Source organism: Astyanax mexicanus, chromosome 12, assembly GCF_023375975.1.
Source record: "Astyanax mexicanus isolate ESR-SI-001 chromosome 12, AstMex3_surface, whole genome shotgun sequence".
Lineage (NCBI taxonomy): Eukaryota > Metazoa > Chordata > Actinopteri > Characiformes > Acestrorhamphidae > Astyanax > Astyanax mexicanus.
In genome coordinates this window covers 19,859,232-19,885,978 of record NC_064419.1, presented here as the reverse complement: position 1 = coordinate 19,885,978, position 26,747 = coordinate 19,859,232, and the positions used below count along the sequence as shown (strand labels likewise).

Below are 26,747 nucleotides of genomic sequence, written 5' to 3'. Positions count from 1 at the left end.
TCAACAGACCACGGAGTAACATCTCTAAAGTGTTCCAAGAAGGGAAGAGGAGTTGACAATGCAGGGGGAGAAAAGGGAGGCGCAGGCAAAGGGGTGTGTCTCCGTGAAAGTCTGGGCATGGTGGCCTGGCCCAACAGACAATTGGAGCAAATTTGTGGTAAATTTCTGCAACAGAACGAAGTTCTGTTTCAGAAAAAGGGGGAAATATAAATAGATCCATTGTTACCTTTACCACCATTACTTAACCATTATTTTTTGGGCAATTCAAAAACTTTTTGCTTTTTTCAGCTTTGAACATTTTTAGATTATCAGTTTTTAAACTTTTTGGCTGATGAAACCACCACTATGCAGATGGGCAATTGCTTTCAGTAAAGGTAAAAAAAAAAAAAACCAACTTTAACTAAACTTTTAAGACACACCCAATCCTAATTTTAAATACAAAATATAAACAGTACATGACATGCTCAATCCTGATTTTAAAATAAGAAATAAAGATAGTTACAAATTTAGGAAATGTGTGGGTTTAATAAATTGTTTAAGTAAGTGTCAGTAGAGTAAATGAGTATGAAGAGTAGTTATTTATCACAGGAAAAAAAAACTTAAAACACTAAATAAAACAAACTAGATCTGGAAATCAGGTTTTCATAATGTAATGGGTTGGGGAGCAGTAGCTCTCCAGCCCAGAAGGTTGTAGGAACCAAGTGCAGAGCAGCAGATCTCAAAGCAGGTAAACCCAAGAAAAAGGGGAAAATAATAATAATAATAATAATAATAAGAATAATAAGAATTAATATATAATAGTATATATATATATATTAATAGGATCTATAATAATATTATAGATATAATTATTATTATTAAACCCCGCTCCACGCGGGGATTGAACCCAGGCTGTCGCGGTCGCAGCCCAATGCTCTAACCGCTGAACCAGCGAGCGGATTGGGATGCAGCCGCTTTAATCGCCCTTTAGAGCTTCCACCGAAAGGGGCGGAGCAACGAAAACGGGCGGAGAGGGAAAACAGGCGGAAAACAAAATTCACGCCGAGCGTGAGTGAGAGAAAGGGGGAGAATTGTAAACGAGACTCGCCGTGGAAGCTACGGCTACCTCTTATAAAACGAGGTGAAGGAGTAACTGAACAAAAGGGGCTTCCAAAGAAAACAAAACTGAACTGAGGTGTTTGTGGATTTAAACGCTGCTCTACCAGAGAGGGGAGGAACAGCGCGGTAGAGAGAAGGTAAACAAACCGCGCCTCGCGGTGAGAAACACAGACTCGAGAGGGGCGGCAGAACAGAGCACACCGCTCTGCTCCACCAGACTAGAGAGGGAGAGGAAAGGGATAGAGGAAGATACTTATGCGGGAGAGGCACGCCAGCGATGCTGATCAATGCTCTCTCCAAAGGGGATAGCAGGGAAGAAAAGAGAAAAAGAGCCGAGGCTCGCTCGAAAATCGGGCATAGATTCGCTCTCACGAGCTTCAAAGATCCAGCGCCGAGTGGCTAGTTGGCGTTGCTTATAAGCTGTTGAAAGCAGGTGTTGATAATTAGCCAACTAACCCTCGGCGCTGGCCTGGCGCGCCCTCCGATGCTCTGGAGGACGCCTCGGTTGGCCACCAGCCCTTACAGGACCCCCTCCCCGAGGGGCGGCACCCGACGGCCCCAAACCCGCCGCACGGTCCCGCCGAAAAGCCCTGATCAGTTCTGGGTCCAGGATGTGCCTAGCGGGCACCCAGGACCGCTCCTCCGGCCCGTACCCCTCCCAGTCTACCAGATACTGGAGACCCCCGCGTACCCTTCGGGAGTCCAGCAGCCGTCGGACGGTGTAGGCGGGGGCACCATCAATGGTACGGGGACCCGGAGGAGCAGCAGGACCCACAGAACAGAGGTAGGGCCTAAGGCGGGAGACGTGAAAGGTCGGGTGGATCCTTTTAAGGGCAGGTGGCAGGGCGAGTCGGTATGACACCGGATTGATTCGGCGAAGGACCTTGAAAGGCCCCAGGTACCTAGGGGCCAGCTTGCGCGGGGTACCCCGCAATGGAATATCCTTCGCCGACAGCCAGACCCGTTGGCCGATCCGATAAGAGGGGGCGGGCTGCCGTCTCCTGTCAGCATGCCGTTTTTGGGTCGCCCTGGCAGACAGGAGGGCAGCCCGGGCCCTCCTCCAGGCCCTGCGGCAACGGCGGACCGTCTGGTCAGCTGAGGAGACTCCGGTGACCGTCTCCCGTCCGGGGAAAGCAGGCGGAGCATACCCAAACTGGCACTCAAAGGGTGACATCCCTAGAGATGAGTGCCAGAGGGTATTATGGGCATACTCCGCCCACTTTAGCTGTTCGGACCAGGTGGATGGAGCCGAAGAGGCCAGACAGCGGAGGGTACGTTCGAGGTCCTGGTTAACCCTCTCTGTCTGGCCGTTGGACTGGGGGTGGAACCCTGATGACAAGCTGGCTTCTGCCCCCAGCAACCGACAGAAAGCACCCCAGAACCGACTGGTGAAGTGTGCCCCACGGTCCGACACGATGTCAGAAGGCAGTCCGTGGACACGTACCACCTGGTCGAGCACCACTTCGGCTGTCCCCTGCGCGCTCGGGAGCTTGGGCAAGGCTACAAAGCGCCCCGCCTTGGAGAACCTGTCCACTATGACTAGTATCACGGTGTTGCCCCGAGACGGGGGCAGCCCCGTGATAAAATCTAGGGACAGGTGGGACCAGGGACGCAAGGGGACTGCCAGAGGGTGCAGCAGGCCCGAGGGTTTGGTTCTGGGGTCTTTGTTTTTTGCGCATATTGCGCAGGCGGTCACATGTTTGCGCACGTCCTGTTCCATGCGGGGCCACCAGAACTGACGCCGCAGGAGCTCGAAGGTCCGAGTGACCCCTGGATGCGCAGCTTGGGGTGACGAATGCCCCCAGGTAAGTACCCGTCCCCTGAGGGGAGCGGGTACGAACTCTCGGCCCGGAGGGCCGTCTCCCGGACCCGGATCAATCCCTTGGGCCTGCCTCACAGCACCCAAGAGGCCCCAGCGGAGAGGTGCCAGAATCCTGGCCGGAGGCACGATGGTGGAGGGATCGCCTGGAAGAGGGAGGGGCTCCCACTGTCGAGAGAGGGCATCCGGTTTGACATTTTTTGACCCGGGACGATATGACAAGGTAAAGTCAAACCGGGTGAAGAACAGTCCCCATCTGGCCTGGCGTGGGTTCAGGCGCTTGGCCTGCTGAATGTACGCCAGATTTTTGTGGTCCGTCCAGACCAGAAAGGGATGTTCTGCCCCCTCCAGCCAGTGCCTCCACTCCTCCAGGGCGAGCTTCACTGCCAGTAGCTCTCGGTCTCCCACATCATACCTCTGCTCCGCAGGGGTTAGCCGGTGGGAGTAGTAGGCGCATGGGTGCAGTCGGCCATCCGGTCCCGCCCGCTGGGACAAGACCGCACCCACGCCTACTTCCGAGGCGTCCACCTCAACGACAAACGGGAGTCCGGGGTCAGGCAGCCGTAGAACCGGAGCCCTGGTCAGTAGATGCTTGATAGCATCGAACGCTTCCTGGGCTTCTGTGGACCAGCTGAACCGCCCTGACGTCTTCCTCGTCAGAGCGGTTAGCGGGGCGGCCACAGTGCTAAAATTCCTGACGAATCTCCGGAAGAAGTTAGCGAAGCCCAGAAAGCGTTGGACCAGGCGCACAGATGTGGGCCGGGGCCAGTTCTCGACTGCCTTGACCTTGGTGGGGTCCATGCGCAGGGTGTTATGGGACACCACAAAGCCCAAAAACGAGATGGACTGCGCATGGAACTCGGACTTCTCCAGTTTGACGTAGAGGTGGTTTTCCAGGAGTAGTTGGAGAACCCGTCGGACATGGGTAACGTGTTCATCTGCCGAGCGACTGTATATAAGAATGTCGTCTAGGTAGACGAACACGTACCGGTCCAACGCCTCCCGGAGCACCTCGTTGATATACCCCTGGAAGACTGAGGGGGCGTTCATCAACCCGAACGGCATAACCAGGTATTCATAGTGCCCGGACGGGGTGATGAATGCCGTCTTCCATTCGTCACCCGCCTTTATCCTAACCAGGTTGTAGGCACTGCGCAGGTCCAGTTTGGTAAAAATGGTAGCCTGCTGCAGTGCCTCAAAGGCGGATGACATCAGGGGTAGGGGATAACGGTTCTTTACCGTTATTTTGTTGAGACCCCGATAGTCTATGCAGGGCCTCAACCCGCCATCCTTCTTGCCCACAAAAAAAGAACCCGGCACCAGCCGGGGAGGAAGAAGGTCGGATGAATCCCAGGGCGAGGGCCTCCTGAATGTACTCCTCCATCGCCCGGCGCTCAGGGCCAGAGAGAGAAAACAACCTTCCCTTGGGAGGACTAGTCCCAGGGAGAAGGTCAATGGCCATGTCACAGGGGCGGTGGGGGGGCAGGATTTGGGCCTTTTGTTTACTAAAGACCTCTCGGAGGTCCAGGTAGTCGGAGGGTACCCGGGAAAGGTCAGGACCCCCGGGATCAGGATCCACACCCTGAAAAGCCCTGGGAGGTTTGAGGCAGGACGATCGACAAGCGGGCCCCCATGTTACCACCGAACGAGACAGCCAGTCAACATGGGGGTTATGTCTCTGGAGCCAAAGGAATCCCAAAATCAGCTGCAAGTCAGGAGCACTGATGATGTACAGCGTGATCTGCTCAGAATGTGGCCCGACTCGCAGCATGACAGGGCGTGTTTGGTGGGTCACCTCCCCTGGCTCCAGGGAGCGCCCGTCGATCGCTGCTATTGGTAAAGGTTCCCCTAGGGGAACCAGCGGCAACGCAAGCCTCCTAGCCAAGGCTGCGTCTAGGAAGTTGCCTGCCGCTCCTGAGTCCAAAAAAGCTGGGATGCGAACCTCAGAATGCCCACACCCCAGTGTGGCATTCAGGAACACTCCCGTAGTGTGAGGGGACCCTGGCCGGTCCGTTAAGGGGCCCTCCTCCCCTAACGGACGTTGGCGTTTAATGCCAGCTCGGGACAGGAGGCGCGCTGGTGCCCTGGAACCCCGCAGTAGAGGCATCTCCCTTCACGCATGCGTGCCTCACGCTCTTGACGGGGAAGGCGAGTGTGCCCCAACTGCATGGGCTGGACCCCGTGGTCAGTTGGGCCTTCAGTGGCCCCTGATGGCCCACTACCTGCGAAGTGGCCACGGGGCCCCCGGGGGATGGTACCTGAGCCCCGCACCCTGCGCCTCTCCCTCAAGCGGTTGTCCAGCCTCTGGGTGAGCTCAATGAGGTCATCAAGCGATGCTGGAGTGTCACGATGAGCAAGCTCATCCTTGAGTTCCTCATTGAGCCCATGGTGGAACGCGCTTGCCAGAGCGCTGGGGTTCCACCCGCTTTCAGCCGAGAGCGTGCGAAACTCTATGGCGTACTCTGACACCGACCTCCTACCCTGTCGTAGGTTCAGGAGGCGGGTCCCTGCCTCCTCTCCTCGGACTGGAAGGTCGAACGTCCGCGTGAGGGCTGCCGCAAACAGTTCAGCGGTAGCGCAGACGTCCGGTTGGTGTTGCCATACAGGGGTGGCCCATGCCAACGCCCTTCCAGAGAGGAGGGAGACAATGTACGCCACTTTGGCACGCTCTGACTGGAAGCGGGACGGCTGAAGCTCGAACGCGAGGGAGCACTGCAAAAGAAACCCCCTGCAGCCTCCTGGCTCCCCCTCATACCGCACTGGGGCTGGTAGTGGGGGCTCTACTCGAGGCCCCACAGAGGGTGCAGCAGCCAGGTGTTCCACCTCAGGCCCAGGCTGGGCTTGCTGTACAGGTAGGGGGGGATTAGGAGCGAGTACAGCAGTCAGGCCCTGCAGCTGGGCCAAGATCTGCTGCAGGACCTGCTCATGTCGCCCTATGACAGCTCCCTGGTTGCCCAGGGCGAGCTTTACCTGCTCGAGATCCGACTGCTCCGCTGGATCCATGTTTGGGCTGGATCTTTCTGTAATGGGTTGGGGAGCAGTAGCTCTCCAGCCCAGAAGGTTGTAGGAACCAAGTGCAGAGCAGCAGATCTCAAAGCAGGTAAACCCAAGAAAAAGGGGAAAATAATAATAATAATAATAATAAGAATAATAAGAATTAATATATAATAGTATATATATATATATATATTAATAGGATCTATAATAATATTATTGATATAATTATTATTATTAAACCCCGCCCCACGCGGGGATTGAACCCAGGCTGTCGCGGTCGCAGCCCAATGCTCTAACCGCTGAACCAGCGAGCGGATTGGGATGCAGCCGCTTTAATCGCCCTTTAGAGCTTCCACCGAAAGGGGCGGAGCAACGAAAACGGGCGGAGAGGGAAAACAGGCGGAAAACAAAATTCACGCCGAGCGTGAGTGAGAGAAAGGGGGAGAATTGTAAACGAGACTCGCCGTGGAAGCTACGGCTACCTCTTATAAAACGAGGTGAAGGAGTAACTGAACAAAAGGGGCTTCCAAAGAAAACAAAACTGAACTGAGGTGTTTGTGGATTTAAACGCTGCTCTACCAGAGAGGGGAGGAACAGCGCGGGAGAGAGAAGGTAAACAAACCGCGCCTCGCGGTGAGAAACACAGACTCGAGAGGGGCGGCAGAACAGAGCACACCGACTAGACTAGAGAGGGAGAGGAAAGGGATAGAGGAAGATACTTATGCGGGAGAGGCACGCCAGCGATGCTGATCAATGCTCTCTCCAAAGGGGATAGCAGGGAAGAAAAGAGAAAAAGAGCCGAGGCTCGCTCGAAAATCGGGCATAGATTCGCTCTCACGAGCTTCAAAGATCCAGCGCCGAGTGGCTAGTTGGCGTTGCTTATAAGCTGTTGAAAGCAGGTGTTGATAATTAGCCAACTAACCCTCGGCGCTGGCCTGGCGCGCCCTCCGATGCTCTGGAGGACGCCTCGGTTGGCCACCAGCCCTTACACATAAAATCTCTGACAAAATAACATAAGACAAGTAAATAGCACACTGAGGAAAAAGTGGGAACGAGATACAGGACATGCGGACAGAAGCAGGAAAATGTAAAATATAACTGTCTATGTGATTAGTTGGAGTCATGGGGAGTAGTTAGAAGAAAGGGACTGTGTGCAGGGGAAGGCGTGTGAGCCAAAGGAGGATAATAATTGATAATTTGGATAATTAGAGGTAGCAATTAAATGGAAAGAAACAGCAAAATGTTAGGAATCTGAAAGCACCTGTGACAGTAAAGATCATGATTGCGTATAACTGAGAATCAGGACACTTGAAGGAGGTAAGAAAACAACAATTGGGCTAAAATCTGTGCACAGACAAAATTTAGAGCTACTTCCCTTAGAAAGTTAAATTGGAGCTCCAGTCTATTATGATAAATGTCCATTAACCAACTTAATTTGCAGGAAGGAGACATGAAGGACTACATAAAAGACTTTCAAATGGAATAGAAACCCTGAAACACCCAACAACATGTGTTCAATGAATATAAATAAGTCTCGTTTCAGATTTTACACAACAGGTGGGAGAAAAAGCTGAGGACGGCTTGGACCATTCCAGTAGCAAAGGGGGTCTTATTTCGCCACTACAAGAGAAAAGGGAATGAGCCTCGCTGGATTTGGCCATTCTGGATGACAGAGAAAACAATGCACACAGTCCGGATGAAGGGCAGAGGGTCCACCTGGTACCAGTGGAGCCAGTTCACCACATCAGCAGCACCACCTGAGAGATCACAGTCAGAGGCAGAGAGAGACGCAAGAGCAGCAAAGGCATCTGACCCAGCTTAAGGCCGGCAGCAGGAGGGAGGGGTGACGTCCCCCGCAGCAGGGGCCTCACAGCAGCAGTAACACCAGCAAGAAGGGGACCCTTTCCCCGCAGCACAGGGGTCAGGGCCTGACAGCGAGTGAGTGAGAGAACTCACTACACACAGCAGTAATTTGTTGCGTCAAAACCCAGCACACACAGAGACATTACACATCTCACTAACACATTCACATAGTCTCACCTCACAAAACAATTCACCTACACTGATAAACAGAGGCAGAATAAACCCTCTTACGTGCAATAGAGCTGGGACAGTCTACTCACATGCTCTGAAGAACAGAAGAAAGAAGAAAAGAAGCAGACGAAATGTGTTCTGGACAACTGTATTGTTTGATTTTCTTTTGGTTTATTGTTATAATTTTTATGGCTGGCAGTATTTACTCTAATAGTTTTAGTGGAAACTCGATGTCTTAAAGTGAATAAATCAGTAGGAGTAGAAAGGGGGTTCCACTCAACCTAAGAACAGGAAAGTCAAAAATACAGAGCGTTCAGCTGGAAAAGCCAACTTACTGTTCTTCTTCTTCTTCTTCTTCTTCTTCTTCTTCTTCTTATTATTATTATTCTACGTTTATATTTCTCAACGCTACTCCTCCTACAGTTTTTTATATACACTGTAAAACCCGATAAGTTGACTAAACTCAAAACTTTTGTTGTAACCGATTACCTAATAAAAATTTTAGTTCATGTAATATAATTTTTAAGTACAGTGAATTTAACAAATACATATACATATATTTAAAATTAATATTTCCCTGAACTTGTATTTAGTCTTCTTTCTGGTTTCATTCAACTATTTTTTAAATACTCATAGAAAAGTAGATGAAAGAAAACAGTAAAGAATTAAAAGTACTGAGAGCACAGCGAGAACACAGAGTTACTGCAGCTCAGTAAATGATGCTCGTTCTTACAGCTACAACACAGAGGCCAAGCATTTAATCATAATAGGTGATCTACAAGTTTACATAAGGTAGCCCCGGGTGAATCACTAAACACTGATGGTGAGTGTCAGAAACTGTTGGACACACCCAGAATGCAAACAGATTGTGACAGAAGCCAATGGAAAAGAAGTTGTTAATGGCAACAGACTAAGCCCAGTTATTATAAGTTGATTCAACTAAAAAAACTCAGTGTATATGTTCCCACAAATGTTCAGCTAACGCAAAATAGTTGAGTATTGTTTATAAATCTCCAATTTTAAGTAAAACAGATTTAATTTATTTGAGTTCAAACAACGTATGGGTTTACAGTGTAGAACCATGAAAATTGACAAACACGTAGAACAGGTTCTTACATTTCAGACGTTCCACACACTACACACACCACATACACTACACACACACACCAAAACACACCACACACACACTACACAGACACCAAAACACACCACACTACACGTACCACACATATACTACACACGCACACCACACATATACTACACACGCACACCACACATATACTACACACACACCAAAACACACCACACCACACACATACACTACACACACACCAAAACACACCACACCACACTACACGTACCACACACTACACACACACCACACATACACTACACACACACCAAAACACACCACACACATCACAGCAACACCTTAGCAGCCAAGACAGACACCATAACGACACCTTCGCAACCTCCTAGCAACACCTTTCCAACACCTTAGCAGCCAACACAGACACCATAGCAACAACCACAGACAACATAGCAACACCTTATTTACCACCTAACAACACTTCATCAACCACCTTGTAACCACTTAGAAACTACATAGCTACCAACCCAGATGCCAGAGCAACACCTTAGCAACCACCTAGCAACCGCTAAACAACGCCTGCAAATGCATTGGTATTCCATCAATTTAGCCAAAACTTTTTGAATTTTAGCATTTAGCTGAAAGGCAGCATAGCAACAACAACTCTTTACACTCTTCAGATAGAAACCACTTAGCAATCATTTTTCCAATGTTATAAGCTCCAACTTAAAGTTCATTCACAAACTTTTCCCTTTCTAGTTATTAATTGATATTTATAATTTATATTCAATCAATGCAGAAAAAGTGTGATGACCGGAGGGATTAAAACAGTAGGGCTGGGAGAGGTTCTACTTAGCCTTAGTTGAGAAAAGGTGCACACAGAACTGGTTTAGCTGCTAATTCATGTTCAAGTATGAAATACATTTTATATTTTTCCAGCTTACATACAGCATCCATTAACTTAGTGGCACATTTGGGTAAGAGAAACATTTCCTCCACAGGTATGGCCGAAATTTAAACATCTCTGGAATTAGGTATCAACCATAGGTTAACAATATGGGTCCATTTTGCCGAGGGTAAATGGTCCAATAGGTTGGTACTAGGCATTGTCTCAAATATAATAGTGTCTATCTTTTTCACTAAATGTTCACTAACCAGCTCTGATCCAATGGAAGATCTTGATAATGTCTCTAATGCCATATATTGGAGCTCTAATTGTGAGGTTGACTACAGCAATGATTAAAATGTGAGGGTAAAACAGATTTAGTTCAGGTGGGAAATGTCCCACCTGAAAAGGGGGATTGTTAAGAAACAGTAAATATTAATATTATCCAGTATGTAGTATGTAATGCAGAAGTCAGCGCCTAAGCAGCAGAGATGAGGCCGGAGGACACATAGAAAACAGTAGTAATCAATAAATGATTTAACTTAATCAGTTAGAAACAGTTGCTGAGGAACCGCTTAACTGACCTTTGCACAGTATGTATGGGTGGGATTTTGGGGATATAAGGTCTTGTAAGGATCATTGAACTTCTTCTACTGAAACTCTGTCTGAGTGGAAGGGGTTCCCAGAGCTCTGTTGTAATAAATTGCTAATTTGCTGAAGATCTAAGTATCCTGTCTCTCTATCAACTCTACTTCGGGCTTCCATCAAAAGAATCAAGGGGAACGCACTGGAGCAGTTGAGGGTAGTGCTGATTTTCCCAACAAGAGTTTTACACATTTCTGCTTAGGTGATTTCTGCAGAAATCACAAACAGTCCATATTAAACAGAACGTGGATTCCCATTTGAGTGTTCTATTCCACCTTAAAAGCGCCAAAAATAGTATCTACAGCCTGAAGCCTCTTTGCCGCCACAGCAGTATTTAAGGTGGAATGGTAAATTAGCAGCATTTAAGGTAAGATAGCGAATTCATGTGAGTTATTTATGCCAGGAAAAGTGTGTTTAAAGTCAATATTTAAGAAAGCTAAGTAGATAGCAAGCTACTTACATGTAATATTGTAGCTTGAGCAGCTTGCATACCTTGTAACGTAAGCCACCTGACCAATAATAAAGCAGCAGGCAGGTAAATGAGAGGAATGCTTATTAACATGCAGTGGCGTGCAGTGAATATTTTGCAACTTGCAAGTCTTAATTGGGGGGGTCTGACTCCCCTTTAATTTAGTTTAAATGATGTTTGTTGTTCTATAAACACATAACTTACTAAGTGTGCACAAGCATCCTGAGTCACATCATACACATCATGTTAAAAAAAAGATACCTAGCCTGGCCAAAAAAACGTCGCCACCTGGATTTAACTGAGCAAATAATCTGGTGTTGCTGCAGTTGGTCAGGTTTAGGTTCAGCAACAGTATGTGCTGAAAGAATGAGGTCAGCTGACTACCTGAATATACTGAATATAGACCAGGTTATTCCAACAATGGATTTTTTCTCCCCTGATGCCACAAGCATATTCCAAGATGACAATGTCAGGAATAATGGGGCAGGAATTGTGAAAGAGTGATTCACAGCATGAGTGAAAGAGCATGAGATCATCATTTTCACACATGGATTGTTCACCACAGAGTTCAGACCTTAACCTCATTGAGAATCTTTAAGATGTGCTGGAGAAGGCTTTGTGCAGAGGTCTAGCATCATTAATGGTCAAGATCTTGGTGAAAAAAAACTTGTGACATTGCAGAACCTTATTGAAACAATGCCACAGTGAATGTGATCCCAATCAAAGCTAATGGTTGTACAATTAAATATTAGAGTGTGTGACCTTTTTTTTTTGGTGGAGACTTTTTTTTTTTGGCCAGGCAGTGTATCTGTGACCCACTTTTGAATACTTTGGGTTTTGGAATCTGATTTTAATGTTGGATATTTAGTATCATCTAAACCTATCACAGTAGGCATTTTGTTAATTTACGGTCACTAATGTATTAGTTGGCTCTTTCAATAACTAGGAGTATACAGTTGAAACCAGAAGTTTGCGTACACTATATAAAACAACTATATACATACACTATATAAAAGTATTTATTCCAGAAAATTATTGCAATTACATGTTTTGTTATACACATGTTTATTTCCTTTGTGTGTGTTGTAACAACAAAAAACAGAGGAAAAAAAGGCAAATTTGATTTTTTTTACAAAAAACTCCAAAAATGGGCCGGACAAAATTATTGGCACCTTAATAATAATTAAATAATAATAATTAATAATTGGCAACTTAATATTTGATTGCACTCCCTTTGGAAAAAATAACTGAAATCAATGGCTTCCTATAACCATCAACAAACTTTTTACACCTCTCAACTGGAATTTTAAACCACTCTTTTTTTGCAAACTGCTCCAAGTGTCTCATATTTGAAGGGTGCTACCTCCCAACAGCAATTTTAAGATCTCTCCACATGGGTTCAATGAGATTTAGATCCGGACCACTTTAGAACTATCCAGCGTTTTTTCCATCCATTTCTGGGTGCTTTTTGAAGTATGTTTGGGGTCATTGTCCTGCTGGAAGACCCATGACCAAAACAACCCCAAACCATATTTGATTGTAGGTAATGTGTTCTTTTCTTTTCTCATTCTGTTTTGATGTGCTTTACCAAAAGGCTCTATCTTGGTCTCATCTGTCCACAAGATATTTTCCCAGAAGGATTTTGATTTACTTACATATATTTTTTGGCAAACTGCAGTCTAGCTTTTTTAGCAGTGGGGTCCTCCTGCGTCTCCTGCCATAGCGTTTCATTTCATTCAAATGTCGATGAATAGTTGGAGCTGACACTGATGCACCCTGAGCCTGCAGGACAGCTTGAATTTCTTTGAAACTTGATTGGGGCTGCTAATCCACCATCCGGACTATCCTGCATTGCAACCTTTTATCAATTTTTCTCCTCCGTCCACGTTCTGGGAGATTAGCTACAGTGCAACAGGTTGTAAACTTCTTGAATATGTTGCACACCGTGTACAAAGGAAAGGATTGTAACCTTAAGATTGTTGATATTTTTCCACAATTTTGGTTCTCAAGTCCTCAGACAATTCTCTTCTCCTCTTTCTGTTCTCCATGCTTAGTGTGGCACACACAGACACACAATGCAAAGATTGAGTCAACCTCTCTCCTTTTTTAGGTTTCAGGTGTGATTTTTAAATTGCCCACACCTGTCACTTATCACAGGTTAGTTTGAATGAGCATCACATGCTTGAAACAAAGTTATTTACCCTCAATTTTGAAAAGATGCCAATCATTTTGTCTGGCCCATTTTTTGAGTTTTGTGTAAAATTATGTCAAATTTGCCTTTTTTTCCTCTGTTTTTTGTATTGTTCCAATACAAACAAAGGAAATAGACATGTGTTAAACAAAACATGTGTAATTGCAATAAGTTTCTGGGAGAAATACCCCATTTTCTGGAAAAAAAAACATCAGGGGTGACTACACTGCCATGACTGTGCGCTTGTTTTTCTCACTATCTGACATAAAATCAGAAAATATCAGGCCAATTAAGATTACCAAAATGAATTATATTTGTCAAATGCCAGAATAATTTAGGACAGCCCATATGATAATGTCATGTCTTTGGAAGCTTCTGATAGATTTATCTGAGTTTTATCTTTGTTAATTATTGACACACCTGTGGACGTATCTTAAGGCACAGCTGAAACACACTGCTTCTTTGTGTAACTTCATGGGAAAGTCGAAAGATCTGTACAAACAATTATATACAAGTACAAGCAAGCTGGGAATGTCCAGAAATCATACCACTCAGAAAGGAGACGGGTTCTGTGTCCCAGAGATGAACATGCTTTGGTCCGAAATGTGCAAATTAAGAACAAAAGCAAAAGACCTTGTGAAGATGCTGCTGAAGCTGGTTAGAGTGTGTCATTATCCACAGTAAAAACAAGTACTCTATCAACATGGGCTGATAGCCCACTCTGCCAGGAAGAAGCCATTACTCCAAAAGAAAAAGAAAAATGATTAATGTTTGCAAATACACACAGGAACAAAACCTTAATTTTGGGAGACATGCCCTGTGATCTGACAAAACTAAAATTGAATTGTTTGACCCTAATTACCAAACAGGGAAAAGCTTGCAAGTCTGAGAACACCATCCAACTGTAAAAGACGAGGGTGGCAGCATCATGTTGTGGGCAATGGCAATGGACAATGACCCAAAGCATACTGTCAAAAGTGGCTTTAGGATAACACAATCAATGTTTTTGAGTGACCATCACAAAGCCCTGATCTCAAATCTATTTAAAAAATCTGAAAAGAAGGCTGAAAAAGCAGGTGTGAGCAAAGCGACCTACAAACATGGCTTCAGTTACACCAGTTCTGTCAGGAGGAATGTGCCCAAATACCTGCCAACTTTTGTGAGAAGCTTGTGGAAGGACCAAAACCTTTGTCCCAAGTCATACAGTTTAGGGCAATGGAACCAAATACTAATGAAATGTAAACTTTTAACTTTGCAGAAAGCAAAGAAAATGCCTTAACGATTCTCTCTTGTATTATTCTTCAGAATTTTGGTAATTCTAACTGACCTAAAACAGGAAAGGTTTATTCTGATTTCATGTCAGACAGTGAGAAAAACTTGCATGTGTATTTTATGTATTTTGTTATGTATGTATGTGTAGGTAAACTTCTAGTTTCAACTGTACATACCCTAAAATAAATAATAGCATCAGAATATAGAGTCAGAAAGGCTGGCATATGAAAGCAGTTTGGTCACTTTTTTCTTACCATTTCTGCCTAGCTTTTCTTACTGAGTGCATAGCTGTCATTGGGGAGCCAGCAAATCAACATAAGAATTAACATTCCTATAAGATTATTTGTTTTCATCTACTGCTCTCTTCTGCACGACTACAGCAAGGTGTCTTTGTGGTACTGCAGAAAATAAGGCACTAAACTAATTTTCCTACCTAATCTACCTGCGACAGCATGAGAAAAATAATTGTTGCTCTCCACAAAGATGGCCGAGGCTATAAGATGATAACAGCATGGTAGCCATGGTCACACAGCAGTTTTCCAAGTCAGGTTCCAATTAAAATGCTAGGATCGACAACAGAAAAAAAAAATCACATGACATGGCATGACATGAGTGCTGCCAGCATTGCAGCAGAGGGTAATAAAGGAGGAGGTCAGCCTGCAGTCCTCAGGCCATACGTCGCACACTGCATCAACTTGGTCTGCATGGTACTGTCCTAAAAGTAAGCCTCTTCTAAAATGGACGCACAAGAAAACCCACAAACACTTTGCTAAAAACAAGCAGTCCTACAGCATGGACTACTGGACCATCTCCTGTTGTCTGGCGAGACTAAATAAACTAGTTTGGCTCAGATGGTGTCCAGCATGTGTGGTGGCACACTGGTGAAGAGTACCAAGACAACTGACCTTTGCCTACAGTCAAGCATGGTGGTGGTAGCATCAACACTGGGGAGCTGAATTCCCATGTGACAAAATAAGTATTTATAAACAAATTTTGCTCAAATGCTCCAAAAGAACATATTCATTTTGGATTTACTCTGGAGTACCCTCAAGTGTCTGACATACCCAGAACTCATCCTTAGGTGTGTTTTCTCCACTCTAGAAAAGGGAATTCATCAAAGTTGTATCATAATGCAAGCCACAACTTGGCAAACGCAAGTGGTGCATACAGGGCCTTTAATCCTTTGCGACACTGACGCCAACTTTAGAATGAAATAAGAGTCTGATACGACAGAAGTGAAGGGACACCGTCTTTTAATAGCATTTGGAGTGAAAAATTTACACTGTAAGTTAATAAAATCTTTTTTTTGTTTGTTTCTTTTGAACAGCAGCACAAGTAAACAAAAAACACATGCAATGCCTTCAATGAGAAATTTACAGATCTATTATTATCCAATTTATATAATTAATATCAAGAGATTAATTTAACACCTGGAATCATCTGTTTAGAGGAAAAAAAGAAAACAACTCAAAATAATCTCAATTTACCTTTTTAAAATATACATATATATATAAACCCCCATAAAATGATGCACATTAATAGGAAAAATGTTTTGATCCTCACCTACAGTGCTGACTGCCCAAAAAAAAAAAATCATTAATCAGATAAAAAAACAAAAAAAAACAACCACACGCACAACAGTCTCAACCCTCTCCATCCATTTCTTATACCGTATAGCATTCAACGTTCTTATGTTTCCTCTGAAAAAGAGAAGAGAGAGAGAGAGAGAAGAGAAGTTTGTTTGGAATGATTAACAACCAATGTACAACCAGTTCTACCAAGTCTAACATTGGAATAAATCTACTGGAACCAGAAACCAACACACAATGTGCTCAAGCAATGGATTAAACCAAGTGATGTACATAATTTACTTTAAAGGCTGCTAGGATTAATGACGTTACTAGGGGTCAAACTATATACAAAATGGAAAACTACAGAAAGCGGCTACAGCGCACTTACGGAGGAAGGCAAATTTATATTCACATGTGAGCAGGTGCTATGTTCACTAACTAGCTGTTCACTAGTGTCTTTTTTATTTTTTACAGAAACTTTATACAGAGATTAGTCTGAACACTGGATCTGTCTCAGTCGACACCTACTCATTTGGCTGAAGAATGAAATCCCCCAGCAGGAGTAAATATGATAGTATGAAAGCATAGGCTTTTAATGAATTACATTAATTTACCACTAATAAAGATGGTGCTGATGACATTTTCTGACACACTACTTTCAGTGTGTTTAGTTTATTTTCTGTGAGTATAGAAGGCAAAATAGGCACTGCATTCATCCAGAACATTTTAAATTAAAACAGACAAACTCGCTGAAGGCAGGAAAAAAAAAATCTATTCAGACTCCACCCAACACTGACATCATGGATCAAAACTCTTTTCAGATTTAGGCCTAGTTCCCCGTTTCCCACCCGCCACGGACAAGTTTAAAAAAAAAAAAAAAAAAAAACCTTTAACCCCTGCACGCACCATTCATCAACCACTTTAATTTCAGGAGGGGGAATTTTAACTAGCAAAAGCTTTCCCTGTGTCTTCCTTGCCTCTGTATGTCCTCTTCCCATGTGTGAAGGGCAGGTACCTATACTTGATCATGTGCTGTGGACAGAAAGACAAGAAAAAGATAAGTGACCTGTGAGTGCGACATTAAAAAACAAAACAGAACCGAAACAGCTAACAATCCTCGATGGTGGAAAATCGCCAGTCAAACAAAACCTTGTCTAATATTTCCCAAAAACAAACAAACTAAACTAAACAAAACAAATCGCATAAATCTCCCTTAAATAATAAAAGAAATAGATCAATTCAAACACTTAAATATAACATATTACGATCCAACTAGTTGCATGATTTTATGTTAAAGAACCAGTTATAAAAATGTTGTTTTGTCATTTGTTACATCAGGGTTTTATTCTTAAAATATTTACAGTCATGTGTCCACAAAAAAAATAAAATAAATACATAATCAAAAAACATAAAAAAAAAACATAAAAAAACTACATACTGGATTTATTTAATTAAATTTTGAATTTGGTTTCTATATTACAAAATGGGTCTGGGCTCTTATGGGTTAAACTATTGACATTTGTAATTTCTGGTATACAATAGTTTTCAATATATTGATATTTATGACATATTGCCTACATCAAATTAAAAATAAATAATTTAATGGTGTCTTTATTACTCTATTTACTTGTATTGTTAAATAAGGATGATCAGAGTTCCCTACAAAATATAGCCTTACAACCAAAAAACAAGTGACAAAGTAACAAACCTTGATCTGACGCTTCATGGTGATGCAGAAGAGCATGATGAAGTACATTACAAGGATTGGCCAGAATACTGGCACGTTGAAGGCTTCAAAGAATGTGCAAATCATAGCGATGACGATGCCTTTTGTTGCAGAATGCCTAAAATGATAACCAAGAACAGCATAAACACTTCAGATTAACATGTACTTCACTTCATATTGCTAAATTACGTCTGTACAACTTTCCAAATGTTTTACACTAAGAAAGCAGAATAAACAGAATAAACTATTGTTAATAGTTAATATGTAATGTTAACTCTGTAATAATGAGCGTGTTCAAAAAAGTGCTTTACTATGAGAAATGTTTAAATGAGTCCATCTGGTGGAAGAAACACAGTATTACAACCACAAATATTTTATGTTATGTTAATGTATGCTGTTTATAAGCACTAATCTTTTAAAATTACTTTTACTATTCTAAAGTCATATTTAACCGAATGTATTAATGAAGAACTATACTAGTCTAAACATAATAGCCCAGTTGTTTTCTAAGGTCGTCCACAGGGATTTAAGAGTCTAAATGAGGACAAAAGTTCCCTGTTTTGTTATGGTGACATCAGACATCTGTAATGCATGCCAATGCCTTCTTCCTTTTGGTCTGAACTGCTCTGTGCAGACTCTGGCTACATCCAGAAACTTCTGCTACATCCATCTCCTTCCCCTCCTTTCCTACTGCTCCCCCAGAAAAAATGTGAAAGAATTTAGGAGAGGAGCAGTATCTGTTCTTATTAAGTGATGTTCTACAGTCATGTAAGTCATGTTTTTTTTATGAAGTTGTATTATTTCTACACACATACAAAAAAAAAGAATGAAAAAAAAAGAATTTAAATTAATAAAAAATGTGTACTATGTGGTAAAAAAAAAAAAAAAGTGGGGTTTCTGGAATAAGCTACATATTTCTGTGTCTCTGCAATGAACTGAGCATTTTTCACACTGCAAAAGATACTGCACTGACCAAATCCAATCGTTTAAGCTGAACATCTATACCTCTATACCTCAATAACAAGTGTAAAACTTACCAGAACTTAAACTCTGGCAATCTTCTAATGAATGGCCGGAACTCCTCGTTCTGCTTTGTGGGTAGTGATGGACCCTCATCTTTTGTAAAAGAAAAAAAGACAGGAAAAGTGAATGAAATAATTAATATTAGCATCAAAATATTTTTTTCTAAAGAACTAACACCAACTGTCTGGCAATGTTAACATACCTATGCACAACGTATTCCTTTTATCACTCAACAAGGGCCTCTTAATTCAGTACATGTGCATCAAGCAGTACAATCAACGTACTTTTTAATACTGATTATACTGGATACAACAAACTAAAACAAGTGTGGCTGATCGGATACATGAAATGCATCAAGAAAGAACATCATAAAAACAAAACAAAAAACCAACAACATTAGATTCAAAACAAATAAAAAACAAAACAAAAAATGCTAAAATAAATAAAATTAAATAAAAATTAAATAAACCATAAAATTCTGATCAGAAATGTCAAGTCAAATAGTGATTATGTAAAAAGAAATGTACACACATTAGAAAATAAAATAAAAATAAAAATGTCAAACAACAGTTAAAACTAAAAAAATAAAATGTTATCAAATATACTTAAACAACTTAAAAGAAATGCAAACTACGAAAAGAAGGCAACTTAAACAAAGCAAGAACCTATAAAATATTCATAAATATATTATATTACATAAATTAACTAAAACAGTTACAGGCTGAATTAGGATGGATTAGGAAATTAGGAAATATTTGATTGACACCAGCCAGTGAAGCTTCATAGTTTCCAGTACTAAATTCTGGCATATTTCAGTAAAAACTTTTGGCATCAGAAGGGTGATCCTTTCACAGGAACAAGTCTGGTAAAATTAGGGTTGGGAATCACAGGGTATGTTACAATACAATTTAATCACGATACATTGCCCAAGATAAAACGACATCACGATAGTATGATTTTTGATTCTTGATGTATCACAGCACAATTCACTATAATACTTTATGTCATCTGTGTTACTGAAGACGAAAAATACTCCTGAATAAACAACCAAGAATTATGGATTTGAAGGTTTCCGTTTTAAAGAATTTGACAACCAATTTTTTTCACAGCAGAATACAAATATTTGTATTTGATGTCACTTATTGAACAAGTATCATAAGCGAAAACTATATGACATAGTGCAATATCGATATATTCTCCAGGTGCATTTTTGTATATGTTTTCTTGGTTGAAGGTTTTTTTAATCTCACTCTTCTTTGGTTAACAGGCCTAAGATTTTTTTGGTACATATTTAACACCACACCTAATGATATGCTGACTATATGAGTATGAGTAACAAACATTGTTGGAATACCAGGCATGCTTTTAAGTGTCATTATCATTTCTGTCACTAGACTGAACACTGCCAAGTATTTGACAAAACTGCTCCTTGTTTTGTGGGAGTAATTGTCCAAAAATAGTGCAGCCCATAGAGACAGCCTGGGTGCTTCTAACTGAACAGTTTGAAAAGTTTCAGTGAGTAAGTAGCATTTTAAGGCAGCTAGGTCTTTGAATGTTGGGCATTACAATATGCAATCTATAGCGCTATCCGAATGGGATTCATTTCTCAGGGGGTCCTGGGGTAATTTTCCTTTTTATAGGGGGGTGTGGGTCCTCTGTTACAAGCTGAATTACCTACTGTTTTTTGCTGAACTCCGTGGTCCTCCGGTAATTTTAGTAATTGTAGAGTTTTATCACCTCACGTTTAATAAAATAGCTATTTGTGCACTGCAACGCACAGTGATTACACTTAGGACACGCATTACCACAAAGGTCCACGAAAACACACCAGTGAGTGGAAATGGAGGAGCTACTAAATGTGATGTCATGTGACCAAGAAAGCAAAAAAAAAAAAAAACAAAAAAAAAAAACAAAAAAAAAAAAAACTCACTTGTTCTCCTGTTTGTTTTTTCAACTGAAGTCCAGATGCAAGAGTTTTATCACTGAGTAGAAGTGTGAAATATACCACATTTAATAGGCTCGGTGGATTGGTGCATACCAGTGGTGACAGGTCCATGGTACTCTTTCTCAAGATTCATCAAAGCTAAGCAGGTGAGATTCCAAATGGCAACAGTCCTCTAGACTTTGGAATCCATGAATGCAAGACCCTCAAACCTGACTCAAACTAGCAGGTAGTCTTGACATACTAATGTATATTAATCAGATTTTTGCATAAACCAGAGCTGGTGAAACTCACTCCTGCCTTTATTCTCCCCTACACTTATTGGCCCACAGGATGACATGATGAGGTTACCTTAGAGCCTCGTTACCCAATGGACTTTAAAATAGGACTTAGCAATATGAAAACATTGTAGCATAAAATGCAGATTTTAACAGTCTTGTTTAACTAAACTGAGTGCAGCAAATTCTGAATAGGATAGATAGGAATCTGCTGCTACAGCATTCTGTCTGCATATCATGAAAATGTCATTAAATATTGTAAATATAGTAATACATTTACCACCTAACCATCCCAAACATACTTTTCTTATTTAAAATTTTATCCCATTTTCTCCAAGGAGAATAGTGAATAATAGTGCTCACTCGGACTCCTTCTGCTGATGTTGCACAACAACATGACCCCGGACTAGAACCGGTGATCCTAGGATCATAGAGACAGCATCCTATTCGAACGGACCACTTTGAGCCACCAGTGGCAATACTTTAAGGTTCTATAACTGGTCTATTAGGTGAAGACTAAGCACTAATTATGGTTTCTTTGTTTTTGTTTAATTTCTTGTGAGCTATTACTTGAAAACAGACAGTAGGGACCTTAACACAGGCCTAACAAAAATGTGCATGGCCTAATATTTAATAATAGTTGATGCCATAAAATTGTGATTTCAACAGAATCACCTGGGCGTCAGATGATTTGAAACATCAGATAACTTTCTACAGAACACAAGTGGAAAGTAACTATGTAAAAGTAGGCAATATACACTCACTTTGTGATCAAGATCTACTTCAGACCAACTCAGGGCTCAATCTTAGTGTGGACCTGACCCTCATCCACAGGAAACATGCACTAAATTCAGTCAACAAAATTCTAAATTAACAGCTCATCACACTGTGAAGAAACTGTAGATTTCCACCATATTGTTGTCTAACGTATTCCTTTTTAATTCCCACCCACTGATTATTTCTCCATTTATCATGCTATGCTTGCAACACTGTAATGAGGTAGAAAATGTGTATTGTTTGCTTTCTATGCTTTATTTGTAGCCGACCACCAGTTTTTTTTCCAACAGCTGCTAATACAGGGTTCAATATGCTAACAGATGCCTGTGTTGGCTCATATTGTGCTGATTCCTACCCCTCCAGAGAGTGCAAGGCCAATTATGCTGCCACAGACAGCTGTGGCATCCCAGTGGGTCAAACCTGCATCCTCCCAATTAGAGGGTGCAAAGCTTCTTACAGCTGCAACAATTAACAACTACAACAATACTATCCTTTTACTCTTTTCTGCAGTTTAATCATGTAAGATTACTAAAAAACACTGTCAGAGTACATATTTAAACTGACCTGGATCATCAAGCAGTGAAGGGTCCACTTTTGGCGAGAGAAAAGCAATGAACAAATTGAGATGGTAGATTCCAAGAGCATATGTGACTATGTACCATCCCTGAAACCAAGAGGAAAAGGCAAAAATTTTAAACTTCAATCAATCAATTATCACATGCTTTTAAAACATCCCATCATGTATGGTTTATCTTATACATATCCACATACAGAAGACAGTTTTAAGCAGGCACTAAACTACAGCATCACTTTTATCTATGCATACAGGACCGATACCATACCTTCCCCATAACAAAGCATACAAAACATATGAAGAAAACAGAAAACAGAGAGGGGATGAGCACCTCAGAAGCATGCAAAATGAATCTATGACAAGAGAATAAAACCAACTGACAAAATCAGAGAGCTGTCATCATTTCCCTCTTACCTGTAGTATATACACTCTGATCATGTATATGGCTGTAAGGATAAGCGTGGCCGCCCATCGTACTGCTGAAAATGGAGTAGACTTGTCCAACCATGACTGATAGACCTAGGACAAACACAAAATACAAAGATATTCAGTTCACATTCACACTTTTATCAGGACCGAACTCCGTGTATCCACTTATTGGGAAAAAAACAATCACAAAATCAAAGCAATTAAGGGAACTTTTTAATTTCAGTACAGGATCACAGCCTCACCTGTCCAAGACGTGAAAAGAAACTTCCAACGACCGAAGGCTTCCCATGAATGGATTCACCAGAACTGTCTCCTTCTGACATACTGCCTGAACATAAGAAATTAGACACACATATTAACGAACCATATTAATGAACTGTACAGTTAAGAATGGGAGCTAGCTCGGGGTGGTTAGTAAGTGGGAAAAAAAAAAAAAAAAACATTGGGAGATTTCTGAGTGATGCTTCACTACCACTTTAATATGACATTTGTTCTGGAATAGACTATGAACTAAGGTAAAAAGAAGAAGAAGAAGAAGAAGAAGAAGAAGAAGAAGAAGAAGAAGAAGAAGAAGAAGAAGAAAGAGTGATGTATTTAAGAAGTTAAAAAGCCTTCGTCCCGAATAGGGTTGATGTGTGGTCAATGGACAGTGGTACAGAATGAATGAAATTTCTCTCTTATTCAAAGATTAAAAGAACAGTATGATCAGAGCTCTGTAAACCTAAACACAAATCTGCCTGTAAATGTCCAAAAACATTTTTCTCTGCCAAGCCATTTCAAATACATGTCCTCCTGCAATAATCACTGTTAACATGCAGGTTATAGGACTGTCAATGCAAATTACTATGAAAATCCCTTTCATAATAATAATAATAATAATAATAATAATAATAATAATATCAAACATTATCAAATACTCAAATATTCAAACATTAAACAGATCAAATACCATATTATTTATTTAATCTTACTTATTAAATAATAACAAGAAGCGAACTGCTATTGTTAAACCTCTATGGCATAATTTTATAGCTATTTTTTCGCCGTAAAATAATAACCACAAATGATTTATTAGCTAAAATCATTCCCAAATTAAATGTGAATGTGGTCTGACTGCTAATTGAAAAAAAAAAAAAAGAAAACTTACTTTAGGAAGAAAATGGAAATGTATATTAAATTATTTTGCATATTTACACGCAATAATTTTTATCGATAGTTTAAATATAAGAACACATAAAAACATCTATTAATTTAACTAACGGCACAAATTGGTGGTTCTGAAGCCCATGTTGTGGCTCAATTTCTAGCTACCCCTAAACGAAACGAAAATACATGGGTTGTTAAACTACACCAACAAATTCAGATTCTTTAATCGAAATGTTTATATATTATTGCTAAAGCTAAACTGTGGTATAGCTAAGCTACATTTTTCTTTTTCAGATTTTGTAGGTCCCTGATGATATTTTAGATTCTATTTTAGGGCATACAGTTAGCTAAAACCAATGTAAAGTATATCTAACACTAATGTAGCTAGTGTATTTTATGTGGCTAGCTACACTGTTTTAAATGTTTAAGAGCTAATTTAATTAGGTTTCTTCTATAAAAAAAACAACTAAGATTCATTTTAACGCTGGGTTATATCGCTCCCCACTCAGTCATTGATGTGTTTATCGATTTCGCCACATCGCCTTATCCAATTGACTCACTATAGCTAATGTTAGCCATGCCTAATGTAACCTATAACTAGCTAGGCTAGTTTAGCTACCTAGGGAAGGTTTCATGTAGTTTCAATTTTGAACCGGTTTTTCGTCAGTGTTCATCAAGACCATTCAGGTTTGGTAGCTGGGTTAGCTAGCGTTAGGTAGTTATTTAGGGTAGTTATATTTTAGACGGTAAGAAGAGCGTATGAAAACAAGCCGAGGACACTGCAGTGTGTACCGGTGGCTAACTAGCTAGTTAGCTAACCTAGCACTATATAGAGGGTGTTAGCAACAGCTATGCTAAGCTAGCTCCGTCGCTGTCAGATACTAACCGTTTTAACGCTGTCTGTCTCGGTCCTGTGCAGGTTATCTATCCGCCAGAAAAAAACAACACGTTCTGCTTCAGTTCACACTCACAGATAAAAACACAGAGAGCGGAGCGGAGTTAAAACATCCCAGCTATTCCAGCTACAGCGCTTTAGCCACTGCCTTTCTGCCTGCTATACTAAAATCAGACCGGACCGGGATTTGTAGTTCTCTGGTCAAACCTCTTCGTTTTGAAACGCTACAGAACACGCACTGTTGTACTACACGCCCCACTGTGCACCGCAAAACAGAAACAACCGATCCCCTCAAAACGACACACGCTGAATGTAGTTCACGAGGCCAATATAAGCGTTAAGCGATGCTGCGTAAAAACTACAAGGACCAGAGAGCCAGAGAAACTGGACAACTCACTTCCGGTTGATATTGGTATGAAAAGCGTTTGAGAATAACTAGAAGCTTCCAAACCTCTGCCCGGTCAGGTCAGGAATATTCGCCGCTCCGGACCGCAGTAAAGCAGAGAAGGAGCGTCAGAAAGCCCCAGCTGTAGGAGAGGAGAAGCGCAGGGCTGGGGATACCTTTTCTTACCCGGTGCTGCCGCTGTGTCACTCTCAGCTGCCTGTCCGCCGCTCCGGCTGCTCTGCTGAGAACACGTCAGTGCTTCCGTAAGGGCGAGCGAGCGGCACTGGGCTAAAGACTAGAGCAATGGAGTGCAGAGACCTTTGGACTAATTTACAGCATTGCAGAGATCCCTGACCTTCCTCTAGATCTGACTCCCAAGTTATTCCAAAACTGTCTGTAACACTGCTTTCAGGTCGTGTTGGAAAGATTGAGATTTAAGGTGTAAAAAGTATTTACAGTATACAGTCTTATATATTACATTTATTACTCCCAAGTAGTTTTTCAGGGAGGTACCCCTGGACTTGACTTGTATGTGTGTATGTATGTATTTTCTTATGTATGTATGTATGTATGTACTTTTAGTTTTTTTTTTTCCCCCATTTTCAACCCCACTTTACATGGCCAATTATCTAACCCATTCATTAGGACTCCCCCATCACTGCTGATGCCCCAACACCAGGAGGGTGAAGACTATGGCAAGCCAACTAAGCCAAAACGTGTGGGAAAGAAACGCCTCCACTTGTAAAAAAAATCACGTGTACAGGTGGTAAAACTGTTCGTGCCTGATGTAACGTTTCCTGTAGGCTGATAGGAACATTGCTCCAAATGTTAAAAATGACTTCACAAAGCAAATTCACCGTCTGGAACTGATGTCTGTTTTTGTGAACTGCCCTTGCCACCCATCGCCAAATGTTCTCATTCAGATTTAGATCTAGGGAAACACGCAGGATGGCCAGGTGGGCATTGTAAACTGCAGCTTTGTGCAGTGTCCTGTTGGAAGAACCCAGTCTTTACTACTATAACTGATGGGGGCCCTCAGTTATAAGGGATGCCTGCTGCAACATCTCATAGCCTCATAACTTACATAGTCAGCTGGTGTTTGACGCACCGTACAACCTGGAGTTCCATTGTTCAGCTGAAAGAAAAAGCACCCCAAATCATTTTACTGCATAGAAAACATCTCAAGTGGGATCTGCTTGTCATGCCAGTAACTTAGGTTTAGGTTACATTTTTTCCCATCAGAGAATAAAACTTTCTTTTTTGCCATCAGGAGGTCTTGACAGTGTGAACACTCCACAGAAAATGACGTGTAATCATTTATTTGCAAAGATTTTGGCTTTTAAAAGATGTGTTTTAAACTTTTGATAAGGTGGAAAAAAGCTTATTTGAGTGTAAAAGCAGTTGTCGATAAATTGGCTGCTCAAAATCTTTTGCTTCACTTAGATCCTTGCAATTTATTAATTAATCTTAAGATTTTTATCAGGAGTATATAAATCATTA

At 41.9% G+C, this 26,747-nt stretch overlaps 1 protein-coding gene across 6 annotated transcripts; it reads right to left on the bottom strand.

The window, feature by feature from the left end:
• Window positions 1-15,737: 15,737 nt before the first annotated feature.
• On the bottom strand, window positions 15,738-25,539 carry rer1 (retention in endoplasmic reticulum sorting receptor 1). Of its 6 annotated transcripts, none has more exons than XM_022670678.2 (8): window positions 25,434-25,539; window positions 23,064-23,149; window positions 22,807-22,911; window positions 22,383-22,482; window positions 18,836-18,914; window positions 17,781-17,916; window positions 16,979-17,104; window positions 15,738-16,201 (listed from the first exon to the last, which is right to left on the bottom strand). In XM_022670678.2, exons 2-7 carry the CDS (start codon window positions 23,142-23,144, stop codon window positions 17,015-17,017), a joined length of 591 nt encoding a protein of 196 aa, XP_022526399.1. In that variant the 5' UTR covers window positions 23,145-23,149; window positions 25,434-25,539; the 3' UTR covers window positions 15,738-16,201; window positions 16,979-17,014. The 6 variants fall into 6 exon arrangements, with proteins under 6 accessions (XP_022526399.1, XP_022526403.1, XP_022526398.1 ...); XM_022670682.2 differs by having other exon boundaries at window positions 17,050-17,104; XM_022670677.2 differs by having other exon boundaries at window positions 25,424-25,527.
• Window positions 25,540-26,747: the final 1,208 nt, after the last annotated feature.

Coding starts and splice junctions, on each gene's coding strand:
- rer1 (XM_022670678.2), bottom strand. CDS start 23,144: ATGTCAGAAGGAGACAGTTCTGGTGAATCCATTCATGGGAAGCCTTCG. Junction 18,915..22,382: donor TTCACTGCTTGATGATCCAG/GTCAGTTTAAAT, acceptor CTTTTACAAAAG/ATGAGGGTCCATCACTACCC. Junction 17,105..17,780: donor CCATGAAGCGTCAGATCAAG/GTTTGTTACTTT, acceptor TTCTGTCCACAG/CACATGATCAAGTATAGGTA.